This window comes from Cryptomeria japonica, chromosome 10 (genome assembly GCF_030272615.1).
Source record: "Cryptomeria japonica chromosome 10, Sugi_1.0, whole genome shotgun sequence".
Taxonomy (NCBI): domain Eukaryota; kingdom Viridiplantae; phylum Streptophyta; class Pinopsida; order Cupressales; family Cupressaceae; genus Cryptomeria; species Cryptomeria japonica.
The window spans coordinates 326,095,082-326,112,625 of NC_081414.1; the positions used below are offsets into that span (position 1 = coordinate 326,095,082).

The 17,544-nt window shown below is 34.8% G+C and overlaps 1 protein-coding gene across 3 annotated transcripts in view; it reads left to right on the top strand.

The window, feature by feature from the left end:
- LOC131076121 (sister chromatid cohesion protein PDS5 homolog D) overlaps positions 1 to 17,243 on the top strand; it is an 83,316-nt gene extending 66,073 nt beyond the window's left edge. The window contains exons 13-16 of one of the 3 annotated variants that reach the window (XM_058013175.2): positions 11,862 to 11,936; positions 12,021 to 12,157; positions 13,074 to 13,237; positions 16,945 to 17,243. In XM_058013175.2, coding sequence (XP_057869158.2) covers positions 11,862 to 11,936; positions 12,021 to 12,157; positions 13,074 to 13,237; positions 16,945 to 16,965 — 397 coding nt within the window. In that variant the 3' untranslated portion in view covers positions 16,966 to 17,243. Of the gene's footprint in view, positions 1 to 11,861; positions 11,937 to 12,020; positions 12,158 to 13,073; positions 13,238 to 13,324; positions 13,905 to 16,944 lie in introns of those variants that run through there. The other 2 variants (XM_058013174.2, XM_058013176.2) reach the window with 2 other exon arrangements.
- The last annotated feature ends 301 nt before the right edge of the window (positions 17,244 to 17,544 follow it).

The window sequence follows — 17,544 nt, forward strand, 5'->3', positions numbered from 1 at the left end:
CCACTTAGATCCTGATTGAGACCCCTCAATCATGTTAGATATAAAATTGATTTTTCTGTAATGTTCCCTACTTGAAGCTGTCATAGTTCAAATAATTTATCTATCATTAATGAATAAATTGTCAATTTATCATACTAGATATTTAATTTTATCATCCCTAATCCATAATTCTTAATGCAATGTTCAACCCTTGTTAGTACCCAGTCCTAAGGAAGAAGGAGATGATCATGTTGCCAAAGCACTTAGATACGAAAAACAATAGGCTCCCTCAAAGTTTACAGATGCAGGCCCTTACCCTATCTTGGGACCGTGTCCTCAAAGTTTACGGGACGCTGATCCTTACCCTAGCTTGGGAATCATCCTAGTGGCTGGATTTAGACTGCTCCTCTTTGGAAACAATTTAGTCCCTTCTTAGATACTGACAGAAATAACAAGAATTAGAATATAAGTGTACTACTCATGTATTTTATATATATATATATATATATATATATATATATACATATGATTATCAGTCTATATTAATATTACTATTAAATTCTGCATAAGACATTATAGGCGTTATATATTAAGCACACCCCCATGCACACTACCAAGAACAAGGATGTTACTGTCTGTAACTTAATAACAGTTCTGATCTGATCAGATCGATGGTGATTGTCAGTGATGCAACCTGACCTTTTATGAACACAAACTATATTTCATAATTTCTAATCCATTCGTTGGTTGCAGATAATATACATTCCATTTGATTGCTGCAGATAATATATATATTCCGTTACTTCCATGCCCCTTTTGGATCAATGTTCTTCTTCTTCCTTTATATCGTTATTATTCCTTGGGGAGGGACGATCCTTTGTGAGGAGACGTGCCTTTCCTTTAATTGCGAATTAATCATTTATTTGTTTCTCTTGATCGCACCCCTCCATACCAAGTTGTTTAGTATAGTTTGTTTTGTTATTATTTAATTGCTAATCTATCCCTTCTTGATCGCTGATTTATGCTTACCTGAAGAGTCTTTACACCAACTCAACCTTAACTCCACTACAGCCATCATCTACAGACCACCACAACCTACAGGTGTCCTTTCAAGTGGCTGGCGGAGAGACAATCTCATGATTATGATATAAAACTTCAAACTTTACGTCATATAATGAGATAGTTTGTTGGATTAAGGGGTAAGGAATATACTACATAATTTATTATGCCTAATGCGATAATAGCAATGATAGGACTATATAAATATGTTAATTACTTCCATTGCTACATGGGAGACTAAACAGAAAACCAGCAAGATCATAGTGTATGCATTATGCATCAGATCCAATCACTTATATAATGCACAGGGATTGTGCTGAATATTGTTCATTTATTCAGACTCCTACTTGATCGATCTTCCTTCATTTGCAGATTATAACTGTCTTATGTTTTCAATTAAAACTCTCTCTTGATCCACTGATCCTTATAAAATGCATTCCGGTCCATGGTTCCTTCCTTGGAATGATCCTTTCCTCATCTTATATTTCGTCTAAACTTGCTTGGGGGTTGTGTCCCTTAGCAATTCCTTGATCTCTTCCAAGAATCTTGTTTCTTCCATGTACTCATGTTTGCTATTTTAATTATATCTTAACCTTTGCAGATCGGCGCCTTAATTCATATCATTCTTAATTACTCCTTTACGATTGCTGTCTTCATTGTGTTATTACTCCTCTATGATCGCCGCTTTATATTAATTTTATGATTGCTGTTTTGCCCTCATTGTTCTTTATTCCATAATTGCTGTCCTTGAATGTAGATCGCTGTCTTTGTTTGTTCAGAAAATTGTGAAGTCTTTTTAATTAAGACAGTTTTTTAAATACATTCATTTATTTCTGTTACAACAGTGAGTACTGCTATTATATTCATTATGACTTTATCGGGGTCATGACATGGATTCAATAAACTCTTTCCTTAATATTGATGGATAATGTTGCTCACAATAACCTCAACTTATAAACTCTTACAATGATTTATATTACATTATACATAGAATGTCAACAATAGTTGATTATTAGTTGTTGGATATTGGCAATGAGGCATTGTAAACTCATTTTGTTAGTATGTATGGAATGGATACATTCATGATTGCCTATTAGGTGTTGTGTGTGTTATTGGTGTTAAGAAAATGCCAGGAACATTCTATGTATATGGCTAATGTGGAATTTTGAATTGTAGTGCAAATGGAGGAGTGCAAATATTCATTTGTTATAGCACAACTCTTAACATTTTAATGAATTTATCCTAGTGCTTAAAGTAACTAAAGATATCTGCTATGTGTTCAGATGACATTAGGTGGGATCACTTCCTATAGAGAACTACAGTAAATTGCAGAGGTTCTTGACATAATTTAGTGGCATGTGCAGTAAACATGGATTTCATGCAGAAATCTTGTAATGGTTAAAAGTTGCACTAGAGTTTGTTCCAACTGTTTTTCTTCATTGGCTTGATTTAAATTAATCAAAGTTCATGTTCCAGCTAAAGTTTATGGTTTTAAATGTAATTTTCTTTTCTCCCAGTTGCAGTGATGCTTGTGGAATGTGATGCAGAGGGCAAGATTATTTGGGCCACAATTTTTGGTTAATGTTAGTAAATTCTTAATGATATAATGCCAAACATTTTGATCAGATATCAATCTAAATTTTAATTGGAGATATATTAGGTGACCATTTCAATAAACTAAGGTTTAAGGCCCGACTAACCTCAATAGAGCAGTGATAAGTAACATCAATTCAAGCGTAGTGCCCTTCTTTGTGTATATTTCATTTCAAAATAATGTCTTGAAACCATTAGTTGTTTATATCTTCCCATATACAGTTAGTTCTCCCTTAAAATAACTTTGTCAACATCAAATAATGTTTAAAAAAACTGTGACAGATCAAGTTTTCCATTGCATCTACAGGCAAATGACTGCAATAGTTTTCTAGTATTTTCGTCAACCATCTACCCAACAATTATATTCCAATAAAACAAATCACATATTAAGCTGCAATCCTCTCATTGGTTTTACAATGTTTGACAATCTAGCAATATAAGGTTACTGATTTATGATATCTACAGGAACTTGTGACATGGTCCAGTCAGTGGGGTTCAATCATGTCTGTCATTTGTTTTAAGTTTTTAACCTCTCAGAAAAAAAGACACATAATATAATATAACATTTTCAGACTATGCCGATTTTGCAAGGTTTCTTTTAACATCACTTACAGCTAGGTCTAAAAACTTTATGTGAAAATACAGTGAACACATTAGGTAGTCCTAGATTTTCATAAATAACGTTTGTCACAATTGTTAAAAGCAACATATCAAGGGCTTCACATTAATTTCAGAGGATATTCAGATAATCATTTCATATGTCCATTCTTCCCATTTGACCAGAGCTGTTCTCTATTGCTTACTCAAAATAAACGGTTACATTTACTATGAAGTATGCATTGTGCAATGCAATGTAATCAGTAATATGAACATAAACAACAAAAAATTATGTTCCACAATTCATTGGCAAAACTCTCTATTTTATTTCTCTTTATATCTCTTATTTTTTTTCAATCAGTAATTGGGTCACTTACGCTTTTTGACTGGAGCTTTGAACCAGTGGGATCACATTTGGGGGATCCCATCCCCGTGGTTACATTGTCGAGGTATTAACACCTCCTAGATTTGACTCTTGCGGCTTATCTCGCCACATCAATGTCCAACCGTGAAGCCTTCATATCTCTCCAAGCGCCTCCAAGTTCGTGTGACTCCTTATCTCTCCACCTTCTCCTTATCCCTCCACTGCAACGAGCATCTCCTTATCTCTCTGTCAGCGACTCCTTATCGCTCCACTGAAGGCTCCACAGGACCGCAACCACTGTGTTCTTGGACCACCACGATAGATGGTATTAACTTCATCTACCCGCATTCCACACACCAAGTCGCCTTTGCTCCTCTCTGGCGCAACAACAGTGCAGGTTCGAGGTGTCCACCATGGCATGTAGGGGTCAGCATCGTTAAACTCCTAGGGCATTTCGTCTCCAAGCACCTGCGCCTGACTCGAACCTGTGACGCCGTATCAACACGGCCTGCAGCATTGCCGCTGCACTGCGGGGTGAACCCTCTTTATATCTCTTATTGAACTGGCTTTAAACCAGGTAAAATAAGTTTGTCTTTTTTTTTTTTACGTTTTAAATTTTTTTTTTAAACATCCAAAATTCTCATTTAAATAACTGATATTTTGAAAAAGAAATCTTACACTTTTGGTTTGCTGATATTTTATCCTCAAGACTTTTGCTGCAATGGCAATGATCGGTTCTTCTATATATACAAGCAAATTTGTACGCAAGGAAATTGAATGCAATTTTTTTATTTCAAAAAATATAATTCCTAAATGCATTTGATTAGCTGCTGTTTTTGGTGCTAACATCTTGACTGTACTGGTTGCTTTAGTTGCTTTTGGTGGCATTGTTTTATGTTTCTTGTTCCTTTTATTCAGTTGAAATTTATCCCACCAAATTTTTGTTGAGGGTGACGAGTTTTTAGGAAGGTTTTTTTAAGGCCGTTTTCTAGGGAATAATCAGGGACGGATATTAAAAAATAGGGAAAATTAAAAAATTATAAATTTTATTTTAAATATTGACATTGATGACATCGATAAAGCATTCATTATATATATAACATAACCTCAATACATAACATTAAAGTTGAATTGAAATTTCACATGAGAGCCAACTAGAAAATTAACAAAAATTATTTGATTTTGTTGTCAATGTGCATATATATTACACTAAGTTGTAATGCCCCTTTTCGAAGATGCCCTAGTTCTGCCCTAAAATTAAATTTCCAAGGAAGTAGGAGATGGAATAGGGTTATGTACCAAGTGAGATCATCCAAATTGAGTGCCGGAAAATATGTTCGATAATCATTGCAGACATAATTAAACAAATCTTTGTTAGAAATAGAAAGCGGAACATAGATCTCATTACTAGGGTTTAGGAACATTAATTTGATTATAAGACATACATAACTTAATGATGGATCTAAACCATAGGGACGCTAAGATAGAGGGTATGTTAGGGTGCTTGAATGTTCCTCGACCCTAGGCCCAAGAGCGGATATTCAATCCCTCATGGCCAATCATCTAAGTTGCAGGGTTCGTCGGGTTCAGGGCCTGGTACTTGTTCGCTCCGGTTTGGGTTAGGGTCTTGGTCCAGTTTGCTTTTGGGTTCGGCCAAGGTTTGTGCTTGATTGAGCTGGTTTGTCTGTGGCGAACCCGAGGCGAACTTGGACGCCTAGGCATCCAAATTTACTATTTTTTTTCTCTGTTACCCCAAGTTTATGAGACAGGGACGGCAGGGGAAGGGGGTACGCGTTTCCGAGAGAGTGATTTTTTTGGCCAATTTTAGGGACTACAAAGTGGACGGGTATATAAAACTAGGGAAAATTAAAATATATAGGGAAATTTAAAATATTCATATGAAAACATGGATAAAACATGCACATATATATTATAGTTAACATATAAGAACTAGCACAGTTCTTATGGCAAATCTGTGTTAAATTGAGAGTCAATGTCAAATTGCTTATAGAGTTCGTTGTCAAAATTCACTGTCTATATGTAGGATTTATGAGGACGTCACCTAGGAGTCCCCTATCCCCGGGATATCCTTGGGATGGGGACACCTGAAAAAAAACCGGGACACATCCCTAGGTAACTAAGTTTTTTTTCGCAAAATTTAATAAAATTTATAGCAATGAGGGTTTCTTGTTTGTAGAGATATGTGTTTCAAGTTTGCAGATTTGTGTGATTGTTTTGCAAGTTATCATGCAGGTTTAAGACTAAAATTATTAAGAACAGGAATAAACAATTGATAAATTTATTCAAATTTTGTTTATGTCTGAAGCAAGATAAAACAAAGCAGCTAACAATTGAGTTCTGATCTCTTACTTGTTAACCTTATACAATGTACTGGAGCAGTGCTTAATCACACCAGCAGAATACCCATGCATTAGCTCATTTTGATTTACAATCCTCGGCTTATAAACAGCAACAGAAATATTCAGTTTCCTGAGCTCACTTATGATTTACACACTTAAGCAGTTGGACTCGCTGAATACAGAAATCACCGAACTTGTATCAGACCTTACAATTTGAGATATACACAATACTTTTAATAGAATAGCTGATCTCCACACAGATTTACAGTCCCAGTCTTCTCCTAAAATAAACAGAAGCTAAATTGCAATTAGCATCTTATTCTCATGCCACTTTCATGATCATCAGTAGTATGATATGATTTGTATACATTCAACACTTCTTTAGTTGTAAGTCACAGACAAGATTTAACAAGTTTATGGTGGTTTTGTTGTTTATAGGATGCAATGTGACATTCTAATCTTAATAAATAATTTTTACTTTGTTTTTGTACTAACGAACCTAAACCCCTTTCCAAAATTTTGCCAAACCGGCGAACCAGGTTCTTAAACTCAAACCGGTGCCTGAACCCAATCTGGCAACTTAGCAAATCATGATAGGAAAGTCAGGACAATTACAGTATGGTGTCCTGAGAATCGTTCCCTCCTAAGCCCAAGGGCAACACTCCTTGTGCCTCCTTGGCCTCGTGGGACCATTTGGATACCACCATTTGGAGAGGACCTCACGGCGGTTTCCCCTCGTATCCCCTTATTTCTTAATCCTGATTGATAGCAATAATCATGCACATTGAAATCATTATTTCCTTCATCTAATATGTATGAGATTAAACTACTGTATGCCTGAGCTGGTTCTCAATGTCATATCTGATCCCTTCGATGATATATTGTGTTGATCTGCTCGTATGGGCACCCATCCTTATTAGATCATTCTTCTTAACCTGTTTGATACCTTATGACTGATCTGCTCTTTATGAGCAGTGATGCTTATCGTTTTCTGCTCTGCTCAATGATATTCCTCTTATTGATGGATTGATCTATTGCATAAACTTGGAAGTCATGTGACTGCTCATATCATAAGGAATTAGATTATTATGGCTCAGATCATATCTGATTACTATCTATGGGAACTCCTGTTGTTCTTCCATGCATACCATAAATCTAGATTTTTATTGATTGTCGATAAATATGGTTCAGGTGTGGCCCTTTTCGTTATCTGCTCTGAACTCAGAAATTAGAATGATGTTCTAATGTTGACGAAAGTCTTCTTTATATATCACTCAACATGCCTCGTCACCCAACTGTTACCTCTCTTTGATTAGATCGGCTAGCATTAATTATTTATTTGTTTTAGTCCTATCTCAAAAGGTTGCACTGCTTTGTAGTATGCCCTAGGTCGGACCTAACTTTTCTTTGCCCTAGTTGGCCTTCCTAATCTTATCATAGATATTAAATGCAAAGAAACCTAGGTCGGCTCTAACTTGGGTCTGCCATTGTTAGGAAAATATTTATATTATTTTTGCCCTTTTCTTTCAACACCTAGGATTTAGACTTATTGGGTGTTGGGTTTGATATTGTAGGGACATGACATAAGTTGCCAAATCGACATACATGCTGGATTCGGGTACAAAACATCCTGGAATTAGAATTGAATAAAAAATGCTCATGGATTTGGATTTTTTGTGTCAAAACAAAAAAACAAAGAAAATATAAATATGCAGTTGTCCCTAATAAGTATGTAGTAACATTGTCAAAATTGGAGTTTGAGTCCAAGTCAATGCACTATGATGGGCTACTTCAACCAAGGGAACATAACCAATCCTTCCTTTGCCTTCTCATCAACTTGTTTGGCATCTATGGGATCAACATTCGAATGCAAGGTTATAGTTTGAGGATGCTCAGGTGTTTGTTAATTCAGAAGTTTCATGGCAGCATGCATGACCGCTAGCTTTTTTGATTGCCAAGAGGTAAGCCTTTTCTTTTTGATCACAGTTGAATGTACACCGTTACAGGTACAAAATATCTGATAACAGTATTGGATACGGATACAAGCGTATTGAAGACACCTAAAATGGATATGGTTGGATACGAAATTCATAAAAACCACACAAACATATATTTAACATAATTTTCAAAGTTTTTAGAGGAGACTTTCATTACTCTTTGCTACATATATAATTATAAGTGAATTTAGCAATTTACAATATGCAAATATGTATACAAACCAAGACCTATGATCAAATTAACAATAATGCCAGGGAATTCTAAATTACATTAAAAAAAGTAAAGTAAAATCTAAATATAAATTAAAAAACATCAAAATGTATAAAAAAAATCAAAATGTATAAAAAAAATCCAAACTTGATAAATAAAAATTCACCCAGTTTTAAGCCTATATTAAAATCAGTAAATTTGAATTAAAATAATAGTAAAATTTAAATATTATTAATAATTTGATTAAGAATAAACAATTAAATATATAGTAACAAATTTTATATATAAATTATAATTTTTTAATTTTTTTTCAGTGTTTAAATAGCATAATATAAATATTAAATACAAATATAAAATAATAAACAAATAACTTTAAAATTTTTTTTTTTCAAAAATTAAAACATCAAAAAAGAGTAGAGTTGCCTTGGAGATGACCCATAAAAATGGGTCACTAAAATAGAAAAAATATTTCAGTTGTCTTCCTCATTAGGTGTAGGTTTTGTTTATACCAAAAAGAATTAAAATTTTTGTGATTGAAGTTTTTCTTAATCAAGTTTAGGAAGATTTATGTCAAATTTTAAAAATCAAATCACAAAGCATCCAACACTATTGGAAAAGAAAAAGGGTTTTTGGGCACATATGGGTACGGTATCTGATGTGTATCGATGCTGTATCATATCTATATCTGCATCGGATATGTGGATACACATGACTAGGGATGGGTGGAGGCATATCTGTCTACTTTACTTTTGATTAATTGGATGAAGATATATGTAGACCAATTCAATTGACAACCTATGAAAGGTGATGAGTGGCAAGTATTTTCAACCCAGTGCATCCTTGCCATGCCATGGATACCAACCAATAGGGTTGGTTTGAGCCAATGTAGGTTTGTCCATCCTTGCTTGTGGTTAATTGAATTTTTGACCACAAAGATTCATAAAGGTTAGCTATTGTGTTCCAAATAAGTTAGACTCATCATTATACAGTCTTCAAAGGAGCCTTTCTTTCACTTCTTCATCAATAGATGGAGGCACGGTTCCAAACCTTGTTCCATGCCATTTGGGATTTGTAGTGTAGGCTGCCACATGAAGTGGGGTGTTCATAGTGTCAAATTGTTTCATCTTAATGGTTTTAATATGCTCCTCATGAAGTCTAAAATCAGCCTCCCTCGTATGAATGGTTTAATTCATTTGTTGAAGCATGCTGTTAGATACTTCAATAATCTCCTAGGAGAGTTTGTATCAGCTTTTCTTATGATTCACACAACAAAGGAAATGATGGTGCATATATATATCAACAAATAATGAAAATAATTTACAAGTTATAAACATAGAAGTAATAATATAAAAAATTTAATAATAAAATTAACAATTTCTTATCTCAGTATGGACCACCAATCATTGTTTAGAAGTTCTTGTTTCACATTTTTTCATTCAGTCATGTTTGCATCTGTCCATCTACCCCACTTTGAGTTAACCATCACTAATTGTAGATGCTCTTGCAGCCGAAGCCTCCTTTCCAATAAAACAAAGTAGCTAACATATTTATTATCTATAGGTTTGAGGAAATTTTTCTTTGGAAAAGTTTTGAAGAAAGCAAGTCAAGTGTGATGGCTGCAAATAAACATTTATATGTCTCTAGCTTTTGCCAACATCGCCTTCACCAAATCTATCTTCCCAATGTCTTTTAATGCATTGTTCAATGCATTGACACAACATGGGGTCCAAAAAATGTGCTTGTAAGCCCCATCCACCATCAATCCATCTAACTCATATACATGGCTGAATTAGTGACTAGTTACAACATTAGATGGCCCAAACTTCTCTATGGCAGTTTTCAAACTTCGTCTTTCCCAAACAATCAATAGCTTTCAGAAAATAAGAATTAGTTGAACGTGTGCCAATGACATTGATGAGTGGTCATTGTCTAATATCACACACCCATCCATGGTGATAGGGTAGCAATCTCATATTTAAACTTGTCTCATCTCCTTCATCACTATACTTACCTTAGAATATTCTATATCAAGTAGGCAGGTCTGTAGCTTATGTTCTCCAGAGGGGACAAATGAAGGATCAACAACAATTGCATTGTTGAACATCTGTTTAAAATATGAAGAGCATGCCATATGAAATGAAATGGTATTGACATAGACAGATTTGGCAATAGAAAACCCAACCACCACTTGTGATTGTGTATTAAACATGCTTGCAACACTAGTTTTTTCCCTCTTTGGTTCTCGACGTCATGGATTCGGTAGGCAATGCAGATGCTACACTAGTATTTGTAGATTCAATTAGCATTCCCTTCTTTATTGGATCACTCTCCATACACAACCTAGCCACCTAAGCCATCTTAGCTAAGGTTGTTTCTTCACACCTCTTTATTCCATGTCTAGTTATTCCCAAAATTTGCGACTAAACCCTTGTGTAGCTGCATCTCTTGGCCTTTTTGCACAAATGACAGCCATAGTTTACTCCCCTCTAAATTGAGGCATATGGACTCATGACACAGTACTCAAGACCAAATTCACTAAGTCTGCCAGCCAAGTCAATTGAAAAACAGTAAGAAAAGATTAAAAAGCAAATAAATGTAAAAGTGTGAGTTTCAAGCATTTTTTTGAAGAGTTTTGAGGACTCTTATTTAAAAGCGATAAACTTATGAAATTGGCATGCATTATGAAGGTTTTGGTGGTCTCGAAGGTTTTAATTTGGGCTTGGTGGTGGGGGTTCCACCTCATGACTTCCCTTGATGTTGCTGCAAGACCCTTGCAAGGGGAGTTGCCCCTAAACCTCGCTAACCTCGCTAAGGGTGTTATCCTCTAGATCCTTGCTAGGTGTTTTGCCCACATGTTTCCACTCTAGTATTAAAAAATAAAAATCAATTTGGGCCTTGCTAGACGGAAAGCTATATGCTTTTGCTTTTTAGATTGTTTTCCAATCAAATCCTAAGTAATTGAATTCCCTGTACTAAGTAATGTTCATATACCTGGAGCAACAATTGTATACTTATCTAAGATGACTCCACATACAACTTAGCAATGTTGGGTTGATACAAGCTCTTTTCTACCATTGTTCATAATACCATATTGTTATTTTTGTTTATAATGCCATCGATGCCATAGTCCATCTTGGTATTGGTTCAAGTTCGATGGTTTGATTTGTGCATTTGGCCAAATTTATTTTGGGGGTTGGGTTCATGTCGGGTTTGTTAGTACAAAAACATGTCAGAGTCATTAATATATACATATTTATAATTTTATAGTCTAAAATCAAGGTTATTATAGGGAATATACATGTTTCCTTATATTTTTGATGTATAATAATAATTATGCTAATGTATAATTTTATAATAAAATTATAGAGATTAAAATAATTAATATTACTATATATTATTAATTTTTAAAATTAATTAATCTACATAACTATTAATTTTGTTCTTAATAATTGTAATTCTGTTATAAATTTATAATTGCCTGTACTGTAATTTCAAAGACTAGGATATTTGGTAAGCTTGATTGCATGAGCATCAGATATTCCAGTTGTATTTCAGCTTTGGATATTTACAAGCAAGGATTTGTACAAATGGAATATTGTTAATGACAAGCCAGATTCTATATGGAGTGATCATTCTTCTCTAATTTTAGTGGACTCATTTTATCTTAGATTAATTACTGTATGCTAATTCTTGATTTGCAGGTCACCAAAGAAGAGGGCCAATAAAGTCGATGTACCCGTAGTAAAGGGTGAGACACCAAAATCATCTGCAAAACGGTATTAGCATTCACATCCTTTGTGTTTATTAGTCATCTTTTGTTCGACTATTGCTTCTTATTGAACTTATGACTGGGATTGCAGAGGATCACAATCATCAAAAAGTAAGAAGGAATATAAGTCTCAATCTGATGATAATGGAGTAGTTACAGATATAATTGTCTCTAAGGAGAATGTTGATCAACCAACTGTTGGGGGCAAAGGAAAGCAACAGAAGCAAGGTAAATCTGATTTAGGCCTAACATTTCCTTGTCTCGATTTACATTGTAGCATTACTAAAGTTGACCGCAAATGATGTTTTTGTTTGTAATGCATGGCCTGATATCTATAACATTTGCCTTGTATTCTTGAGAAATCTTTTAATGTCTTTTTGTTTGCCACAATGAAGGGCTGCCAACAGAAATTGATGTTCATTGTAAAACATTGTTTTTTGAATGCCACACATTGCAGATATTGACTATTATGTTTGGCCTTCTTTATAGATGTTAATTAGTTACAAGGTTCATTGTTATTTCAATGACTCACGATGGTTAGTTAAAAATAAAGTTTAACGTTGTGGTACTTAGTCTCGAGCTTTCCTCTGTGATGTCAAAATAACTTGTGAGAACCAAAAGAATTTTGAGATATATAAAAAAAGGAACTTTTGATGATATAGGATTTATAATGTGTATCGATGGATTTGACAATAATGAAAATTATTTAGACAACCATTTGACTCTTCCATAAAATTGTGGACATTGAGATGTCAGAAGATATAGAGATAGGTTCAAGAAAGAAATGCTCTATGTACACAGAATGCTATCTTTACAGGTGGTTGGTGATGGTATAGAATATTGATGGCAAAACAGTGTAAATAGACAAGGATGAAGGCTTCCATGCACAAGGAATGTGGTGATTCATTAATCATATGCATAGATTACCCAGCTACTAGGAGTAAAATATGTATCGAACAGAATGTTCCAGACCCTTGCCTAGTTGCCTTTCCATGTAATTTGTTCCTTTTACACTTGCACCTTGAATGATTAACAGTCAAATTTAACTTTTAGTCACAAATTTCTATGTTATTGACTTTTGACACTGTATGTATTAATTTTATTTGAGCATTAATGTGAAAGTAATATTGGTTTGTATTTGAAGGAGGGCAAAGCAAAAAGACTAAACAAGTAGTGTCTGCGAGCACACCTACAAATGGAAGTGGACGAAAATCTAAGGGAACCAAAGAAGTGAAAACTATAACAGATCAGGACCAAATAGGAATATCATCAGATACAGGTGCAAGGAGTTCAGATGATGAACCTTTGGTATGTAAAATCCAAAAAAGCTTTCTTTGTTTGATACTAAACCTGTAATTTGGGTATGCATTTGACTTCTTTTTCCTGAAAATGCAGAATGCATGGAGATCACGTGCACGCACTGAATAGTAAACTTTGGGCATAGGGCTTTCACTTCAAAAGAATAGAGAACAGGCGTAGGTTGTCCACCTTCTTTGGCAGTCTTGTGGGGTTAACTGATATTGTATTAGGTCCCATTTCCATTTCACCGATTTTCATGGATTACCGATGCACATCAATGATTTTGGATCATTTTATAATTGTTCGTGATCCCTGTACTATGGATTCCTTGTAGGCCATGATCTGTGTATTTTTCTCTTTGCACAGGTGTCAAATAGGTTGTTCTGCAGGCTTGTGCTCATAAAGTGCAATCTGGTGTATTCTTAAATTTAACGTGGTGTATTTAACATCATCTTCCTTGTTATTGATCTTCTTTATGGATCACAGTTCAATTCTTGTTTGGTTAGATTTTGTCAGTACGCAAACACGCACTTGGAAGGAATGGATGTTCAATCTAACATGAAAAACGTACAAAGTTTCTCTCCCTCATTCTGATGAGGATATCACTGAGTAGGAATGTTATTTATCTCTACACAAAATTTACTATTATGTGAAAGAAGCCGAATTATTAGAGTTAGATGTTCGGAAGACTATTAGCTCCTTGCCAAATTGAATGGTAAGGTAGGATACATAAAATTAACGCGCAATGCACATCTAAGCATGTTTAAACACTATAAGTAATTCGATGCATTCTGGACACCTTTTTACCCAAAATCAAGCTGTGCGCTAAATAATGTGTTACTAAGCTTTTAAGCTCTTCCAGTTTGGGGAAGAATATTCTGGTTACTGCCTATGACCATCCAACATTTTAATGCACTCATGGAAAACACAGATGTTCTGTAAGGCTATGTTGATTTCTTTGTCTTTTAAGTGCTTGTAGCGCTCCCAATTCACTCGAGGCTCATCTTTAGATCTCTGGATTCTTTAATTTAGTGGTTGTCTCCAGATTTGGTTCTGATTAGCATGTGGCAGTCTATGTTGTCTGATCAAAGAACTTTGCAGAGGGCTGAATTGTTACGATATTTTATTTTTTTATATCAGAACAAATACTCTGCTTATTCCCAGTGATGGCATTTTACTCTGTTTTTTGCAATGCTGGGTGCACTCTGTTAACAAGGATAATAAATTGCTTGTAATTTTTCCTTAACGAAGCTATGGGCGCTGCTGAAATATAATTTGAGCAAATTTATATATTGATATATACCCAAAAATCGAGGCAGTACTGTGAACGTCGGAATCAATGAAGTATATTTTAAGCTTTTCTGTTTGACATACTTCTAAAGAGAACAGAAGATTCAAATTTTGTATGACCTTCGGCTTGAAAGAGTATTTGGTGGTACTTTATCAAAAGAATGTGATTTATTTTGATCTCTGTGAACAACATATGAATACCAGTGGCATTTTTGCAGAGCTAATTTTATTTGCATCAGTTTTTGTCTTGTGCAATCTGCATGACTTGGCAACTTCTATATTCTAATAAGGATGTACTAGGCATATTAGCAGCTGCCATTTTTTGTTCTTGGGACATGTAACAGATAAAGTTTTCGCTGGGATTTCTCATATATTAATATGAAGCCTTGGCTAGGATTGCTCATGTATCAATGGCAGCTGAGAATTAGAGGAGTTTCTTGTCATGTGGTCGTTCGATGTTCTTGGATTGCTTATTATATATTAATAACCAAGATGGCAGTGGTTTGTATATGTTAATGCGAGGTTCTTTCTGAAAAGTGCTGAGAATTGTGTTTTGCACTTCAATATTAAAGAAGCGAATTCAGTTTCTTTTTATTGGGTTTGTTAATATTCTGTACTTCTGAAAGCAGAACTGGGCATGTTTTCTATTCATGGCAATATTGTCATATATTGATTGAGATTGATGTCTCGATGCCATCTGAATTGTGGAATGGAATGATGAGTAGCATTATGAATTAGAAAAGGTCACCAGAGTATATAATTGTGCTGGATGAGAATGGGATTTGTTTGGTCATTTTTAAGGTTAAAAATTGAAATGGTTTCCTTCTATTTATGGTTGTCACTGTATTTCTGGGATATATTATAGTTGTGATAAGAATTATTGTTGCTTTGAAGTTCAGTTGATTAAATTAAATTGCTACACTTTGACTCTTTTTTTAAATAATTGTCGCATGTGCATGTTTCTGAATAAGGGTTCGGGGGGTGGGGTGTATTTGGCATTATTGGCCAATCTTGTCTTCCTCTAATCTTAGATCAATTTATCTTTAGTTGTGCAAGAAAAAGATAATTTTAATGCCTTCAATGATGACCTGGAGAATGTTAGAAGGGCTTGTCGTAATCAAATCCATGATTCATCCGATTGTGGACAGCCAAGGAAATAACATATAGTCTCCCAATATACCATGGTGAATGTTACGAGTACTGCAGGTACTCGCTCCTCCCACTATGTCTTTTTAAATATCCACTCTAATTGGTGTCCTGTCATATTTTGATTTTGTTTGGCTCCTTTCCTATCATCTGGGGGTTGCGTTCAATTAGGCCAATGTTAATTACAAATGCTCCTTAATTATTACTTCGTACAATTTTACTTTGCTTTTAGTTTGCCTTAACAGCTTCTATCATAGTAGATGACCCGAATTGTGAGTTCGCCTCCTGCTTTTGGCTGTGGTTAGTTCTTAAGACCTTGAATTTTATTATTAGTTTGCAATTTCTTATGAGATATCGTCATATGGATGCACACAATTCTCTGCTGAGTGGATTGGATAAAGCCGCTATTGAAATTGCCCTCTTAGCACAGCTCTACATCTGGTCACTGTCAACTTCTATGTGGCCGTTGTGGGCAGAGACTATAAGTGAAGGTCTCAAATCCACGGTGTAAAAGGGCTACTTTTTCATGATGGTATTTGTTTAGAATGCAAGCAGCATACCTAAAGAGTTTCAAATGATGGAGGATGAGCATTCAACGGTAATGCTTGTTTTCTTTTTTGTTTGTGCCTCTTTACCTTGGTACTCTTAGGTCCTGCTCATTTTATCTCATACTCCCTGTCCAATGAATAATGCTGATATTCGTGATGCCCCTTGGCGATGAAAAGCAATCCTGCAGCTTCACTCTTTCATGATGTAGTTGGAGAAACTACGCAGTTATCTGCAAGCATATTGCTTCCCTCGTCTGTGTGCTTTTGGTGAACATGAAAGGGAAGAACTGATGAGCTCAATTTAAATTTATTATAAATCAAGGTAAAGAAGAGTTTTTTGAGCGAGAGATGGTGCAACCAATAGTGTAGTATTCTCTTTTGGGAGTTGGGAATCTCATTCTTCTTGGTTTTGATAGCTTACATCATTTATTCTTGCCTGCGAAAGATGCCCATCCTTTGAGAAGTGGTAATAATATCCAATGTGAATAGTACAAAACATGTTGACGGTTATGCATTTCAAAGGTTTTGAGCATTATTTCTAACCCTACTGGACTTCAAATGAGCACGATTATCATTTGTTATTTCTCTTGTGATTGCTTGGATAAATCTTGTCTCTTTGTTATGTTTCAGTGTAGAGTATGATTTGTCCTACTGGATATGTATTTTGCAAATTTTATGGACAAACCATTTTTTAATGATTCAGCTTGTTTTGTTTTATGTTCCTTTTTATAGGTACAACGGAAGGTGCGTTGATGTCAAGGGTAATTTTTTGTCAGGGCAAACAATGATGGATAGAAACCAGTGTGATCGGTTTCATCCAAAGATTGGTTAGGTTGTAGGTTTTCTATCGTTGCCCTAAATTTTTGTGCATGCAAACCATCATGGGATGGGGTTTTGATCGCCCTCTCGTTATGTTTTGCATGTGTTCTCTGGTTGATCTCTAGAAAAGCCATGTTGCTGTGTATCTAAATATTTATATACGGCAATATAATTTCCCTTTTTGATAAAAGAAAATGGCGTGCTTGCATCAATTGTGGAATTGTATCGGGTGTATATTTTGCTTATATTTTATTTGTATACACTAATTTATAATCATTACTAGATGTTCTTGTAAATGTAGATCATAAAATATAAGGAATGCACATTCTTTTGTCTCAAGTCATGGTTGCCATGCTAATACTTGGTGATATAATATAAAAGTTGAAAGTCATTTTTGGTTCCCATGATTTCGTTTTGTATCAAATCAATACGATTGTTATGGACGGGCATATAAAACATTTACCTTTTACTAATATGTTGATCTTAAAGGAAGATCTACATAGCATTAACCCC